We start from the raw sequence: 17892 nt of genomic DNA, 5'->3' as shown, positions 1-17892 counted from the left end.
TAATGTCCCAAGTGGAAGAGCGCATTTTTTCATGCCCGTGCAGGGGGGAAAAGCGTATAATTGCATTTATGCATGACCGATATGTCATTAAGACGCGTGTATCTTATTTGCCCCGCTTTGTATACAGCTATTATATGGTAATCGCGGACATAAATAATTCCTGCGGAAAGCATGATTGCTAATCAATATAAACGACATATTAATATGGGCTTTCCACACCTCGATGCGGCGTCGGTGGCGGCGTCGGCGACGTTGAAAGCCTCGAAAATATCGCCGAAAAAAATTGTATTTTATGGAGTTTCGCCCTTTTATTCCGACTTATTTGGGTGCGTTCATAAACACATACATATTCAAGCAGCTAACAGTGTCTACGTCGGTCGTCTTCGTCTCCTCATCTACATATGTTCTCGTCAGCTGCGCTTTGTTTCTGAAAAGGGCTTATTAAGGATGCAAAATTTCCCATTCATATTCAAAATTTTATATCCCAGTTTTACCACTAATTTATTCAGCCTTCCCTCTCGCACCGTTCTCCTTTTCTTTTATTCCCCGATTCTTATTCGGCTCGGCCGGAGGAAACGGCTAATTCCTATCCGTACACTTTTTAATAATATCTAATTCTAAATCTCGAGACGACGCACATTTTAATTTAAATTGCTTATTTTCTCTCTTGATTTCGCTTTTTTATTATTATTTTAACGGGTGGCGGTGGCGGCAGCGGCGGCGTTTCGAATCGACGGCTTTTCGTAAATACGTCGTCCAACAGGTGGCCAACCATCAATCATCGTTTACAGTGAATTATTATAAACTGACCACCTGTCCGAGTGCTTTTCGCCGTCTTTTCCCGGGATTATGGAGTGACAAGGAGGAATTCCCCCAAAGCTCTCGGTCGAATTGTTTTATTTATACATTTTATTGTTTTTGATGTGGTTCACGATCAGTGTTGAAAGTAAAATGAAAAAAAAACCGTAGTCAAAACGACACTAGCCAGTTTTAAAAGAATTACATTTATATCCGCAAAAAGACAATTAAAAATTCGTTGTTTCGTACTCAAAGACTCATTTTTTTCCGAAATCTCAAAACCCACTGATAAATGTAGGTAGTGTCTATTGCAGATGGACATTAGCTCCAAAAATATGACTTTACAGCGGCACACTTTATAACTGCACCACGAATGCTGCATGTCATAAATTGTAAAAAGTATTAAATTGATCGTATAAGTTTTAAGCGTACAAAATATTTTATATTTATGTCCTCATGCATAAAAATGAAGTGCAAATTTCCTGTAAACCATATGTTGAATATAATCGTTCGCAAAAATATTTTCAACAAGAAAATCTGCCAAATAAGAAACGTGATGTGTCCATAATGTGAAAAGAAATGAAAGAGCAATAAGTTGAGTTGGAACTACTAATTTTCCTGTTACTTCTGCTGGCCTTTTAGTAGCACTCAAATGGATCAATAAACATAAGGAAGGCCAAGAAAATTTCCTGCAAGCGATTTAAGCAACAAAGGAAAACTACTATTTTGTAATTCTGGAGTGCCTCAGGAGTCAACAGTGAGGCCCTTACTTTTTATTATTTATGAACTAAAATTGTCTGTTCTGGATTCATGTTCACTATACAAAACTCTAAAAATCTTGTGAAAAAAAATGTATGTCAACGAGTATTGCAACAAATTTTCCAGATCTCTCTGTTTTTCATCCGAAAATCTTCAAAAAAATTGCAACAAATCCAATAGCTTTAATGAGATTAATAAAGCAATAGCGAACACTTTGTCAAAATGTAGAGGCAACAAAATTTTAAAAATTAGAACCATCAACTTCTCTGTCACTTCGGCGCGTAAATGCATGCTCCCAAAATTAGATTATCACCACTTTCTTCGTTGCATGATCGAGAAGAGGAAAATCGTGTCAAAATATTTTAAAAACTAAAAATGTTTTAACGTTGTATGTCTAACGAATGTATTTAAAAACATTACTTACACACATTATACAACGTGTAACAGAAATAAGTACATTAATTAGAACTCATCAAAAGGAACAACTTTTCTATTTACCATTTTGCCGAAAAACGATGTTTAATTCCAAAAAATACTGCACTAAATACTGCAATGGCTAATGGAGATCAGCGCTAATATGAAAAAAACATCCATTTTCATCCAGAAAACGTGTTTTAACGCCGAAATCGAAATTCAAATAAATCTACCCGTATAGCAGAAAATCCACTTCGTAAGAATCTGGTTGTTTCACGTTTTTAGGTAGCTTAGTTTTGGAGATATGAACGGTTTTAGGAAAATCTTTCCTATTTTTTTAAGCCACTACGCAACGTTTTTCGCCAAAATCGCAGAGAGAAAAGTTGTTCCTTTTGATGAGTTCTATTACCAGTTAAAATTAATGTACTTATTTCAGAAACACCCTGTATGTCGCATATTGTCAAGGTAATGTGTATCTAGAAATAACTTTAGTGTGTTGTAATAATACATAACGAAGTATTACCCTTCTACAAAAAGATTCAGAGCAAGATTTACAACGTAGAAATAAATATAAATTTCAGATTTTTGTGTTAAAACACAATACGATAGTATTTTATATCATTAAGAGTAGAAGTGAGTCTTTCTGTGTTAAGCGTAGAGATTGAAGACCGAGACGAAGTCGAGGTCGCAACTGGGCGAAGCACAATAAGACCTACTCTGAATGATATATACCGGGTGACTTGTAATGATTGAGACAAATTTAATGGATTGGCACTCCCGAATAATTCGTCATTTGTCAAAGAATTGTCTGTTTATTCGCTTTCTAGGTTAAGATTCTAGAAATAAATACATAATGGCAATTTGATTTATTTTGACTTTTGAACTGTCATATTTGAATTTGGCTGTCAAGTCTACCAACATAAAATCGTAAATGTAATTTTTTGCTGCAGATAGTGTAAAATGACAATTTTCAAATTAAAGGCACCAGTAATTCCTAGTTCTCTTGTTGCAATATTATTAGTACTTTGAAGGTTCAATAATATTAGTAAACTCTACTAAAGTCTACAGTTTACTTTTTAACGTTGAACGGCCATCTTGCTAGTTTTGATTCTGATGCATCCATACACATGGGCGACTCCTGTTACACCACAGTGGCGCCGGTTAAATATTCATTATTTCGGTTTCTTAAAAACTTTTTTTAACAGATAATTTAGTTATTACATATTTCGTGTAATTATTGATAAATAAATCGTAAGAAATGCTTGAAATGACCTTACATTTGACTGTGGATATTTCAACTCCTAGGACTTGAAATGTTTTCGACCGCTTGAAGATAAAAATTCTTTTTGTTTATTGATTGCTTGTTAATAAAAACTGTATAATTTTTCTACTTATATAACTTGGAATTCAACTTTACTAAACCAATGAGAGAAAAAGTTTGGTGTGAGTAGTACCTACCCGTGAAAAATTAAAAATGATTCTACCAAATCTACCACGGTTTTAGTAATTAGTCACTTTGGGAAAAAATTTAAAATAAACAATATCAGGCTCCTATTTTTAAACATATTCAGAATAAAGTTAATTGATAGATATCTATTTAAACTTTTCCGCGTTAAGAGAAAAACTTAAATCTATCGTTGGGATAGCTTTTTATTTTAATTCACTTGTTGAACTAATACTTTAATGGATCATTACTGAAATGTCCATCTAAAGTTTGAACACTTCAATATTTATTAATGACGTCTTAATCGATAAGAAAAACATCCAAATATCCAGCAGGAATTCATCGCAAGGAGCCACCCTCGGCGGCTACCATCGCGACTCACGTAATCTAACGGCCTTAATGGCGTCATTGTTATTACACGGCTATCGATTCCTCTACCTCAAAAATCTAAATGCTTGACGGCGTCATTACCGCCAACACCTGTAGCACGCGACTCGATCATTATTTCTGAAAGCAGATAGCTATTGACGCTGGAATTAATAGCTTTCGATTATTTCCTGAGTCAACACGTACATTTATGGGATCCTTTTAATTCACCCACAATCCTGGCGGCATTTATTTGCGTGTAAATATTTCAGTTGGATTGATGAAGGCGGCATCGGCATCGCCATCGTGTACGCCGATCGCGACGGAAAAAATTCTTGTTTATCTTTGGCTCATTATTTTGCTTTAAACGCCAACGAAGACCATTAAAAGTTTCTACTCTTTGCGACGCTCACATCACAAATTTCGCATTAAATACGACACTAACAAGGGAATTTCGTTCGACTCGAACAGGTAATCGCCATAATTAGGAAATTTTACGTGCCGATTGATCCGATTATGACGTCACTTTTTAAAAAAATCCTCACGGAAGACTACTGGACAAACGTTTATTCTCATCAGCATCATTATCATTCATCTCGTGATAAAATGCAATTTCGGCAATCGAAAGGAGTCCAGTACAAAAATGACCAAAACAAACACCGCACGCGATGATACATCAACAATCCCCTCAGGTCGCCCCCGTCTCTGTGCAGAAAAAGACCTGATTGACCAAGCACCCCCTCGAGCCTCGCGCGTTCAGCGCTTTCCTCGCCGAAAAAAAGGAATATCCAGATTGATTCCGACCGAAGGTGGGATACAGGTGTTGGAGCGTCCCCGGAGCGCATCCCATCCTCCGGGCCCAAGACGGATGAGTCGCTGATAAGGGCGAGCCGCACGCGAGACTTTGAGAAATCGAGAAGGAGAAAACGAAAGAGGATGGGGTTCGGAGGGAAGAAAAAACGGATCGTAATTGCCGTCGGAGAACGATGTCTCCGGTTGTAAGTACACATTTGCGTGGCCGTAATGTTCGATTTGTCCCACCGCGCGAGTGTCTCTGCAAATGGTGATGGAGTGGGTGCGAGGGAAGGCGGGCTGGATCGTACACGGAGTCGCGTAACACGGAATCCTTCGGGTCTCTAATGTAGCAGACAAGCTGATGAAGACAACTCACCCGCATGGGACTAGGAGTCTGACCCCACCGAAACTGTATATATGTACATGCGCCGTGTTGGCCCAATTACCGAAGAATTTCTTTCGTTTTTTCTCGGAACGAACAGCCGAAGGTTAAAAGAATCGCTCGCAATAAGTGGAGCAGAGAGTTAACTGTCCTAGTGGAAAGCACTGAACGTACTCAATATTCATGCATATTTTACGACATCCTGTATCTATAGGTATCGTTATTAAACCTTGTACCGGTTTAACTACCTAATATAAAAAATAACCCATGGGCGTAATAGAACTCTAAGCGCGTATAAAAACATCAAAGCAATTGAAGATTAGACGTATTATTCAGATTCAAGAAATTTACAACTGTATTACTGCTGTTAAGAAATGAAATGGAAGGGAAAAAAATATATGTACAGTTTGAAATCTACAATCAAATACTTGTGGACATTACAATATTCGAGTAAAGATGTTGAAATTAAATTTAAAATAAGAATATTGCTCTTTTACGTATGCTCTCTAAAGGGAAAGAAGCAAAATTGCATGGAATAAATCAATCTAGGTACTGCCTGTTTTGTCTAAATCGCTTGAGCGAATTACGTTTTGCTAATGATAAAAACTGCAACTCCACTGCTGCTCTAAGTGTATTCTGGGAAGATATTTCAGATTGATGAAGATGAAAGAAGAACCAGTTTTATATTGTTGAATTTGCAACTGAGAATTACGCGTTGGGGTATCATATGATAGTTCCATCGACTTTATATCCCAACAATTTTTAACTTCTGCTCTATGACGATTTCTTCTCCCCAACCAAGCAACTTCTTCGAGAAGACTAGCAACGTTCAAACAATTTTATTTCTCCACCTGGTCATCCAAAACACAAACAACACATTCGGTGCAAGGACGTTCCAGACTTTTGACATCTTCTGTAAAAACTTCTTTCCTTTGTACTCATTAGCCAACCATTACGCCCGTCTTCGTGGGGGAAATAATTGCCAGCAAAGTTCTCCAGAATGTAAACAGTGATCACTGAAGACTAAAATCTGGCAAACAAGACGGTTGCTTCAACATTTTGAAAGCAGCAGTATGGATAACAGTTATGGAAAGCCATCTCCTATGAACAGAGAGCTCTCCCAGAACTACTTTGTTCAACGATGCTCTAGTGCCGTTGGTTCATCCAGAAGACCTGATTCTTTAAACAGCCGTTGACTGCAGCTTTGAACTCAGTATCTGAGGAAAATCGTTTGATATCAAAAATTTTTTTTAGATTTGAGAACAGATAAAAGCCAAATGATACTAAATCAGTTGAACGACGCAGATCCAAGAGCAAATCGTACTTCAATCCAACAGCTTTTACCAAATAAAACAACCCTTGTATTCTTACGCAAGATGTTTTTTCTTCGCTAAACCTATTCTGTTTTCACGATTTTTTTATTTCGATTGGTGCAAAAGAGTATTATAGCACTCCACCAGTACCGTTTGAATCTTTGGAAAGTAATCAATCAACGAATATTGAAATCATAATATTTTCAACAAAACTAACTTTGGCTTCCTTGGTGGCGGAGTATCAGCAAGCTTCAATTATTTTTTTCTATGTTATAGTGATGATTATCGAAACGGTCTCTACAAATTTTCATGTGTTTCTATGATCAAAATTTGAATTGAACTGATATTCGCCAAAAAGTTTTCTTAGCCCTTTTTGGACAATCACTACAGTGGTGGGTAATCTTTTAAGAGCACTTTTACAACGTAAATACCACTTCTGTTAAGGAAAAATCACTGTGCTAACTTTTTTCCGCAAAGAAGCTACAGCCTTCTGCTGTAAACTTCGTTATGGCAGGTCCATCGTAGACTGGATAAAATTTTTTTGATTTCACAAGTTTCGTGTCTCTGGCACCTAATGCTTGTCCAGAAGATTCTCTATCAAATTAATCTCTGGACTACTTTTTACGAAATTTGAAATGACATGCACATCCATCGTTCTCTCATGGTTTTCTTCTTAAATACAAAAAGAAACAAGTTCGATGAACAATTTTTGAAGGAAAACCACCCTCGTACTTTTTCGAGCAACAAATCATTCAAAAAATGCCGTAACATTAACATCGGCCGTTTGTAAATTGATGTTGGCGCTTTTTTTTTTGAGCAGAAAGGAATGTTTGGGCAACGATACTAATCGACATTAATCCAGATCGACCTTTCTCCCCCGTCTGAAATCGCATCTAGCGCACCCCGTCGCCGTACATGTGACTCCTTTAATGAAATTTCGAAATCTCGTGTCGACGGAGCCGTATAAAAGAAATCTTAATTAACGAGTCCATTGTTCTGGCGGAAAGCCGCTTCTTTGCCGACTTGGAAGTGCGAGAACTCGTCGTCACGGCTAACTTTTATGAAATTTAGAGGCGACACGATCGACGCTAAGGATCCAACGGTGGTCCTTCGCATGCGTCTTATACGAGAGAACGGACCATAAGACGATATTTTCTACAAGAGTGGCCTCGATTCGGTCGACGCCGCCGTCCGCCGCCGATTCTATTTAATTTAAGCGTGAAACCATAAAGTTCTTGTTCACCTCGACGAGCCATTGCACGGCTGATGGATGACCGTTCTTCGACGCTACATTCGTCATCCGGGTCGGACGATCGATGGCGGTGGCTTCCTTTAGACACCTACATAAAAGCAAACGGTCCGAAATCTGACATCTACATAATCTTGTCGGGTCTTGTTCGACACGGTGTAATCGGATGACTGGGATGGGGTTTTTTCGAGGCAATTAGACGTCTGGAGGATTGTTTTGGCGGAGAGAAATCTTGGGTTTATTTGACAGTTGGGTTTTTAATGGGCGGGGCAACAAGTGTTTCGCTAACTGCCCGAATCGCCGACCACGATCTTTTTAACATGTTTATTACAAAAAAGTTACATAAATTAAATGTAAAGTGATAAAAATTAAGGTTGTACTCGTAAAGCGGAATGAACGATTCTTGTAGTGATTGTAAAATAATAATATTGTAGTTAATTGATGAATCTAGATTTAGTATTTCAGTAATGCATGACCTACAGCTTTCAGGTACATTAAAATGGCATGTCTTGATATGATTACATACAATTGATTTTGCTGCACAACAGATTAACATCGATAAAATCTAGCAATTATTAACATCAAACCCCTGATATTGGAAGAAATGGGTATTGCAAACTGAATACTACACAAATAATAATACAGATAAACCTCAGCATTTCATTAAGTGCGTTTCTCATTGAATTAATAAATAACATTTCTTTAAACAATTTTTTTAACATTATCAAATGCAATATACCACCAAATTGTAGATCATTGACAAATAAGAGTATGTAATAGGTACTAATCTTTTATTTGTTCTTCATCTACAGAGTGTAATCGAAATACACGGAATAATTTTAACCACGAGCTACTGGCTGCATGTAGAACTCGGAAAAAATATTTAAAAAATTCTTTGTCAAAAAATAAATTGACATTTAATTTTTGAGGTACAATTTTTTATAGTTACTTTTAGTCTTCTATGTTGTCTCACAACCTCGTAGGTAAAATTTCAGCACATTTTTAAAGTACACCCTTGTATATCATGTTTTATAAAACAAAAAATTAAATGTCAATTTATTTTTTGACATAGAATTTTTTTAATATTTTTTCCGAGTTCTACATGAAGCCAGTAGCTCGTGATTAAAATTATTCCGTGTATTTCGATTACACCCTGTATATAATATTACCAGAACAGATTGTACCCATACTGAAACTCCTAAACATGTTGTAGAATTCTTCGTAAACAAATTTAATTCATTCAGACAAGTAATTTTCATTGCCAAGGCAAAAACAACAAGAGTGGTAACAAGTTGCTTTGAGTATTTTTAATGGTGGATGCGCCGGGATAATTACTTGAAGTTTCCACTTTAATATAAGTATAATAATATTGTTTTTATACAACACGTATCTACCAAGAACACAAATATCATTCTACAGGGTCCTTATAAATTATTGTCCCATCGCAGTAGGCGTTGGTGGCATAGTTGGATGTGCCGCAAGCCTTGTGACATGAGTCAGACTAGTATAGGTGGCGATGCTGGCTGTAGTGGAAATCTGTCTACTAGTTTGTCCAACGTTGCAAGGCTGCCGGCACATCCAAAATTTGTGTAGGTTTTCAACCCCAACTGCGATGAGACAATCATTTATAATGATCCTGTATAAATAATGTTAAAATACCAAAAATAGACTGCCGAGTGTCTAAATAACAATCTGGCAGAGAGTGCTTTAAAAAATTATACGAACGAATGTCCGGCATAACATGTTACATTTAGCTAAATGACAAACCACTCACCATTATTCGTGCACCCGTTAAAAGTAACTTTCTGTCATAAATGTCTTTTGTACAGTTGAATAAACCATTTTGTAACATTGAATATCCAGATAGATGTAACAAAAAACTGTTTTCAATAAAAAAAAAATCGGGCACACGATAAAAAAACAGACATTAACATTTATTTGCTGCAATATTGACCCATTTTCTGATATATTTTACCAATTTCCAATACATCCCTGAGAGATACTGTTTAAACTCTGTTATGTATTTTTATTGTAATTAATGTGATGATAATGTAATATCACATACAGTGTCCCCAAAAAAAAAGACGAGTCCATAGCTCCCTTATTTATATAGGCTACAAAAGGGCCTATTAAATTAAATTCACGTATAGCTCTAAGGGCTTCAAGGCTAAACTGTCAAAAAAAATTTTTTTCAAATGGGAATACATATTTTTTTTTTGTTCGACACTGTCAGAATTTGAGAATTTTCTCTTGTGTGAACGGATTTTGATAAATTTGACAACTTGTCAAAACGAAACGTCAAGCTAATTTTAAAGATTTTCAGCGATTTGGAGCCTTTGGGGGGGCTCGTCGAACAAAAAAACGTTGTATTCAACTCGTTCTTGTGTAATTTGGGCTTTTTTTGGCACTCGAGTTTTAAACTGGCCCACTCATGCCAAAAAAAGCCCAAATTACACACGAACTCGTTAAATAAACTACTATTGTAGTAATTCTGATAGAGATTTTTATTCTGAAAACAACAATGTATCACAAGTATAACTTCACATAAAAAAAAATAACACTAACTTTTGAAACAAATGACGAACACCAAGCGAGAAGCTATCAAAATGCATTACATTACAATGTATGTAATAACCAAATTAAGTTAGCTGGAAAAACAAATAACAAAAAATAACATATGGGATTGCGCAGATATGCGGCCAATGATTAGCGCAAAATGGAGTATAGACGATAATAGCATTTTTTTACATTTTTTTTTTTTTTGTATTTGTGGTATGTAAGTATATACTTGTGATACATTGTTATTTTCAGAATAAAAATCTCTATTAGAATTACTAGAAAAAATTATGTGTTCCCATTAATTTTTTTTTTTTTTTGAAGGTTTAGTCTTGAAGCCCTTAGGGCTATACGGGAATTTATTAGGCCTTTTTGTAGCCTATTCATAACCATTTAATTTGGTGTACAAATAATTAAAATCCTCCGATAAATAAGAGACTTATGGACTCGTCTTTTTTTTGGGGACACCTGTATAAAACTTTTTTTTTTATTTTTATGTCATAACTATTTGTTAATTTCGCATGATGAATCTCAGAAATATATACCAAAGAAAATCGCAAAATGTATGTGTTTAATACACATACATACATATAATTATGTACATACCGTGCGATCGAATAAAAAAAAAATCAGAGTAGGCGAAAATGTTGGTTTGAAACAATCAAAGCATCAGAATAGCACAATCCAGGTAACTCGATTTTTTTTTATTCGATCGCACGTTATAATTCCTAACCCACCAAATAAGGCCATTATTTAGAACTTTAACAGTTTGTAACCACCTGATAAACTAAGAAATTTAATTCTTATTCAGAGTCCTCAATCTGAATATTTGAAAATTAAACAAAAATACTAATTAAATGTCAAATTCTTAAAAACATTATTGCCCAAGGAACCAAAGCTCCAGTTAAAAGAAACTACAATTTAAAAAAATCCGTGTAAAACAAAAGTAGAGTCGGTGAATGATGTATAGATTGGTAAATGTCAAATTAAAAGTGGGTGAAGCCAATAACAATTGTTATTATTTTTTGTATTTTAATTGTTTTCTAAGTAACTACTAGATTTTGTTTTTCACTTTTGTGGTTATGTTATGCCACGTTACACTACAAGGACACAAATTCGCTCGGTAAAGCAAAGTCAGTTTCCTAACCGAATGTGCTCGCAGTCTTTTTCAAAAACTATTTAGTTTTCTTGTTAAAGTGTCATTGGCTTGCTAAAACGCAAATGTTCTTATCTAACTGATCGTAAACTTGAATTTTATGCAAGACACTACATAATTGATTGAATTAAGGAAATATTAGATTGTTAATTTATAAAAAATGTAAGGGACGGTTGACTAAATAAGTTTCACTTTTCTTGTTTTACGAATAATTAATAAATCGAGTAAACTACAATAAAAGGAATAATTTATTATAGTCAATTGGACTATATTTACCGTTCAAGTAAATCAAATCAATCTAAAATAATAAAATTAGAATTTCAAAAATAACCTTTCCTTTAATTATTAGTTAAAAACGTAATTCGTTATTGACAAGTTCCACTTTTATGTTAACAATTTTAGTGGTATCAATTAACTTTAGTTTGTAATGGCTACCTGGACTTCTTTTCTTGATTTTCTTGTAGACTATTTATGTCCAAAAATAAACACGTCGCTGCTGCGAATTTTTGATAAAAGATAAAAAAAAATCAGTAGTTTGATGTTAAATACAAGTTGCATCTAAATCATCACTAGTACTGCAAGTAGGTTTCAGATGCAATCAAATTATTTCCTGTAATTGATCCTGCGCGTGTTATTTTAAAAAACATTTTTCCTCATCAGCGACGAAATTAAAAATCCACCACCGAAACCCCTAAAACTGCCTTCTCCTCCACAATTCATCCTTAAGCACGCCTAGCACCCGCGCGAATTATGTCCGTTACTGATGATGGCGTCGAATAACGTTGAAAATTTAAATCGGGCGAAATCAGCTGTGAGATAATTGCGTCTGGTGGAGGTTTTCGGGGTTTGATGTATAATTTTCCGGTTTTGTGCGGATCGTTTGATTGTTTAAAACGTCAAGCATTTCACCCTCTTGATGTGGTCGCTTTGATTCCAGGTGGACGAACGAAGGCCAGGGATTAGAAGAGCCGAAAACAGGTGAGTGAAACCCCGGCAAAAACAAAACAAACAAACAACGATAAAAACACAGTCAAAGAATAAAAATTTCGCGGTGACATGAAGCAACGATCGATTTATATTGGAGCTGCCATGCATGATTTAAAGCCCGCATATAACGCATCTGAACCGCAATATATTATAACATCCAGAAGTTGTCCTGGAACCAGATCTGTAACACATTATATCGGAACCATCCTGACACGTGAACACGATTTAAAAGACACAAGGATCTATCGTTTCTGACGGAGATTTTGGCTTGTAGAAGTACTTTTGTACAGATAATAGCTCCATCAGTTAAATGCTTTTCCCACATAATTTTCTTTTTTCCAAATTATTTGTCACATTGCCAATCACAAAAAAGTCACATATCACAAAAGTGCCAATTTCTTCAATCTTGTTAAATATTTAATATTGACTGGGTTTAAAATTTTTATAAGTAGATATAGAGTGAGCACCAAAAATTACTATAAATAATGTTTTGTTCGACACTGTCAGAATTTGAGAATTTGAGGATTTTGATAAATGTCACAACTTGTCAAAACGAAACGTCAAGCTAATTTTAAAGATTTTAAGCGATTTGGAGCCTTTAAGGGGCTCGTCAAACAAAAAAACGTTGTATTCAACTCGTTCGTGTGTAAATTGGGCCTATTTTGGAACTTGTGAGCCTTTAAAACGCTCGTTTCACTCGCGTGTGAGAAAACAGGCCCAATTTACACACGAACTTATTAAATAAACTACTATTTGACCTGACCTGACCATCATGGAAATTTTGCATTTAATTTGGTAGTAAAGCTGTTCAATTACGTTGTGTTTTTCTAGGTTTGAGGTTATAAATAGCGTCAATGAATAGTGCATTGTTGTCAGTTTTACTAGTTTACAATAGAAGAATACTCAGACATGTTATGCTCATTTTGATAGGTTCGCATATCAGGCACTTTAGTGACTTAAATCAAACTGTGTCCAACGTTAAAAAAATAAATCATGGCCTCCCATGATGCCAAAATAACGTGAACAGTGTTTAACTGTCAATAATAATTTAATAGTCTATCCAAATCTACAATAAAATGAGAGCTTGCCATTTAAGAAAACGGCGATGATGTCGTCATCGCACGAAAAACTGAAAAAGGCGGGAAAATGAATATCATAGAAAAATGTTACTTTTATTGTTTTTTATGCAACAAGTGCAAAAAGTGAATGATTATTGCACGCGACATTAAAATTGTCCCAAGAGCCGCAGGCGAGTGGGACAACACATCAAGTGCAATAACACTTTTTGCACGTGTTGCATACAACATTTTTTCTGCGATCGAACAAAAAAAAACGAGAAAAAAACAACGATAAACAACAGTTCAGTCCTGTGCGTCGTGTGTGAAAAATGCAATGAACACTCACTTTTTGCACGATCGTAGACAGACTGTTGACAGATGCGTGCAATAAAGACTTTATTGCACTAGTGGAATTAAGAGGCACTTTTGCCACTAAAAACAATGCATTGAACACTCACTTTTTGCACGATTGTATAAAAAAAATTAAACTAACGTGTCCCCAGTTCTTTTCAAGAAGCTAAAAAAAAAGAAATCTCTTGACACTGAAAATTTGACATTTTTGTCACCGGATAATGGAGTTTTTTTTTATCTCTACCATACGCCAGAAAAACAACAAAAATATATACGCAAGATCGATTTTCTATCAAATTTTTTATTTCGAAAACAATTTTGTCTACTACGAAACGTATCTTGAAACAAGAGAAAAGTTCATCTGAGATGAGTTTTTTTCTAAAATTTTCCCTCGTACGTCTTTACATTTTGTTTGTTTTTTTTGAAACCGTAATTTTTCGCGGAACCACTCTAATCCCCATCCTTCCAGTTCCAAGAGAGCACAAGAAAATTGTCAGGTGAGCATCCCACCGCAGCCCTCGTAAATCAGGCCAACATGGCGTTAGTCGTCGTGCACATGACGCCGTTCGAGCCCGCTTCTTATCGCCGTCCCCGCCGCCCCCGAGACTTTCGACAAATTAGTCATCAGTTTTGCCGGTTTCCTTTCCTTCGTCCTTCTTTATCGCGTCGCAGGCAAATGTGGCCACCCGTATTTATGCATTCGCCTATAACTTCCGTTCCGTTTTTATTGTGCGCCCGACAATATGTCACGTAGGCAGGCAACCAGATAGCGAATAAACGTTATTACACTCGTACCTGACTGCTAAAAGCGAAACGAAACCGCAGCTTAATGTTACGTTTTAACGCCGCGCGATCTCGCCGCCGCCGCCGCCGCCGAATGGATGTTTCGTTAACGGATTCGGAACGATCATTTATAAGGGGGCGACCGGAACGGGGAGACGTGGAATAATGTCCCACTTTTTTTTTCTCTCGCAAGAATCGCCCCGAAAAACGACGGTGTTTTCGGGACGCGATCGCAAAAATGATCATCGGCGGTGTGGTCGGGTTAGCCCCGTTCCAATTATACGGCTGGTAGTTTTCGCTAAATTGTACTTTTAGTCCCGCGTTTTGGGAGATCCGTATCGGGGGATTAGAACCCTTCGAACATGCATGGCCTTTGCGTTATTGTTCCTTTTCTTTCGGCGTTATTCGGAAAGTGCACGTCTTGCTTTAGGTGATTTAATAATGTTAAAAGCACAGTAATAGAGAAGTAAACACGGTTTTGACAGAATTACGGGCTCCTTTAGCAAACTGATACAAACACGGATGTGGTGTTAATCGATGAAACTCTCCAAGTAACTCTTATTTTTTATATACTTTTTCCCCAATTATGGATTGATTTCCCACACCAAATACACTTTTTTGTGAAGCACGTTTCGACAGCAAAGCGGTCATCATCGGAAAACTGCTTTGTTGTCTCACTGTGTGTGGCGGAGACCAACTTATGAAAGTAGACAAAATAGATGAACAATAAATTAAAAGAGTTACGTTGTAAGCGTTTCTCATTCGGCGCTTTGCTTCAAAGTACATATACAGAGTCATTATAAATGATTGTCCCATCGCAGTAGGCGTTGGTGACGTAGTTGAATGTGCCGCAAGCTTCATAACATGAGTGAGACTAGTATCGCCGATAGGTGGGGCTACTGACGGTAGTGGAAATCTGTCTACTAGTTTGTCTAACATTGCGAGGCTGGCGGAACATCCAAAACTTGTGTGGACTTTTAACGCCAACTACGATGGGACAATCATTTATAATGACCCTGTACAAAGACACTAAACCCCTAATCAGAGGTGAAAGCAGATTAAGCTAATCTAAGGCAATCACCTAAACCACAACGTACTTTATAAAACTAAAGAAGAAATAATAGTTATTTGTAGTTATGAAAGTCATACTTTTTTCATGAATTTGCAGTTTGATTAACGAGGGAGTAGCCCGAGTTAGTCAAGCAAATGAGTGAAAAAAAGACTCACCTTTCAAACTTAAGCCGTCAATAAATGTAATTATTGATTCTGATGTTAACTTATCTCAGATTTTAAATAAGCGTCTTGACTCCTGGTTTGTGAAAATGTGTAACTGCCTCGACCCTGGAAATATCGGTGAATGAACTGCACCGATTTTTGATAAATAAAATGAAAAGACAACATTTTTTAATAAAGTTTTATTATTTAAAATACGTGAATATAAAAAAAAACAGTGGTAGAACTCCACAATAGGTAACGATTGAGTCAATACAAATGTTGATATTTTTCTAAAAATGTTTGGAAGCCACTGAATTTAATGAAAAAATGGGTTTAAAAAAATCGTAGTAGACTTTTTTGTTGTCATTTAATTCAAAACAAATGGCTTACCAACTTGGAGAAAACCGATATGGATTTGATCTGTGGCGAAGCCCGTCGAAATTCAGAGCTAGCACGGCAAATTTACAGGCGATTGCAAAAAAATCTAGTGCATTCATCTTATTTTCTATAGTTTAATTCATCCTTCTTGTTGTCAATTTTGATGTTACCGAGACAAGCAAAATGTCAAAACTTTTCATTTCTTACGTCACACATAATGACATTCCTTATGTCAGGCATTACCTATTTGAAAAAGCATGCCATTAAAAGTCACAAAAGCCTGATTTACATGTATTAAAAATAGAAAAATTCAGTGCTCTTGAGTTTTATGATGTACTCGATTTTTTTGCGACCGACTGTACGGTTAAAGGTTTCCTCAAAGGATACTTCCCAATCCACGAATCTTTGTAAACGTTGTGCAGCATCTTCGCAATTTCGGGCGTTTCGAAATGAATAAACGCGATCTTAGCGACCAACGAGAAGATCAGAGAGAAGATTAGTTGCAGAAGAAGAAATTCTTCACAAAATTGAAAATCAGCCACGAACAAGTCTGAATCGAGTTCGGCTTTCTTGGACACGTCGTGCTGAAACTTGCATCGCAAACGATGGCAGGCATTTTGAGCAACTTCATTTTATGCTTGTACTCACAATTACACTCTTTACTTTGTTGTTTAGGCCTTTGTTGTTTACTAAATAAGTTGCAGACACTATTTTATCATCACTTTGTAAAATTATCAAAGATTCATGATGAAACTCAAAAAAATTTAACGATAAAAACCAAACATAACCTCGAATGACAGAAAAACTTGACATTTTAGGTTGGTCGTACGTGAAAACTGCCCGCCAAATTTGAAATTTTTCAGCGGTTCCCAAACAAACTCATTCCTTTGATTCTCTTGTAAATCATTAACAATTGTATAATTTGTACAATTTCGTAGCAAACTTCGACGTTTTTATCGTTCGGTGCTGGTTCGACTGAAAAACCCGATCACCGTTCGGCACCGGCCTTAAATATTCCAAAACCCGAGGGTAGTAAGTGTACCAAACGGGCCGACGTGCAAGCGTAATTATCGAAAATATTGTTCGCCCTCGGTTCGCGTTCGTCGGGGGTGGCGCAAGTTCGGGGGTGCGACGTCGGTGCCGCCTGCGACCTGGCGTACACCGTCCGCCTCGGCGCCCTGATTTATCGGCCCGACGTGATATACCGAGTGATATATGGCCCGGGCGCCTTAAGAAATCCACCATACGCGATATCTCGGACCGATCTATGAACCTGTCCGTAAATATAACCAGATTTATGCCGTCGCCTCACCTCCCGCTCCGGGATCGGATCCGGGATTCGGGGCCCCGAGACTTTTCTAATTACGGGGGCGTCATCCCCGAGATCGGTGTTTGATTTGTGCGGGGTGGAACGGCCGGCCGCCCCCGCGTCCCACGGCGAAAAATAGTTTTGATTTAATGAAATTTCCGCGCGTCGTCTGCGTGTGAGAGAGCGTCATGCTCGCATGCACCCTTAAGCGACCCTCGTCCGAGGAAATGAAAACTGAACACTTTTACACACGTTCCGTCCGCGCTGACAGTTCAAACTTCTGATTAAAATTTCATTAAAAGCATAGACGAGGAACGTATACGAATCGACCAACGGGACGCTAATTGCGTTTTAAAATCAGATGACAATTAAACGTGCCAAAACAATATCGGCAACTTTTAGCCCCGCGACGACTCACAAATTGACAGCGATTCCTCTCGATCGAGCGAATTTCGGGTGCCAAGGAGTGGTCTAATGGCCGATTCTTGTATTTTTCTCATTATCGAATCATTCCCCGTTTAAAAAGTGACCCATCAAACTGACAAACTATTTCACAACAGGATTATCTATTCTATTAAC

The 17892-nt window shown here is 36.9% G+C and overlaps 1 protein-coding gene across 9 annotated transcripts in view; it reads left to right on the top strand.

Annotated features, from left to right (window-relative positions):
• The window catches only part of LOC138127435 (myelin transcription factor 1), a 282760-nt gene that overhangs the window by 222879 nt on the left and 41989 nt on the right, over positions 1 to 17892 (top strand). For all 9 annotated transcript variants that reach the window (XR_011158232.1, XM_069043515.1, XM_069043516.1 and 6 more), the window contains one exon: positions 12170 to 12210. Coding sequence is in view for 8 of the 9 variants with exons in the window: in XM_069043515.1 (XP_068899616.1) it covers positions 12170 to 12210 (41 nt within the window). In the remaining variant the exon portion in view is untranslated. The remainder of the gene's footprint in view (positions 1 to 12169; positions 12211 to 17892) is intronic.

This window comes from Tenebrio molitor, chromosome 3 (genome assembly GCF_963966145.1).
Source record: "Tenebrio molitor chromosome 3, icTenMoli1.1, whole genome shotgun sequence".
Lineage (NCBI taxonomy): Eukaryota > Metazoa > Arthropoda > Insecta > Coleoptera > Tenebrionidae > Tenebrio > Tenebrio molitor.
The sequence above is the reverse complement of the archived record's forward strand: the minus strand, read 5'-3'. Positions and strand labels throughout refer to the sequence as shown.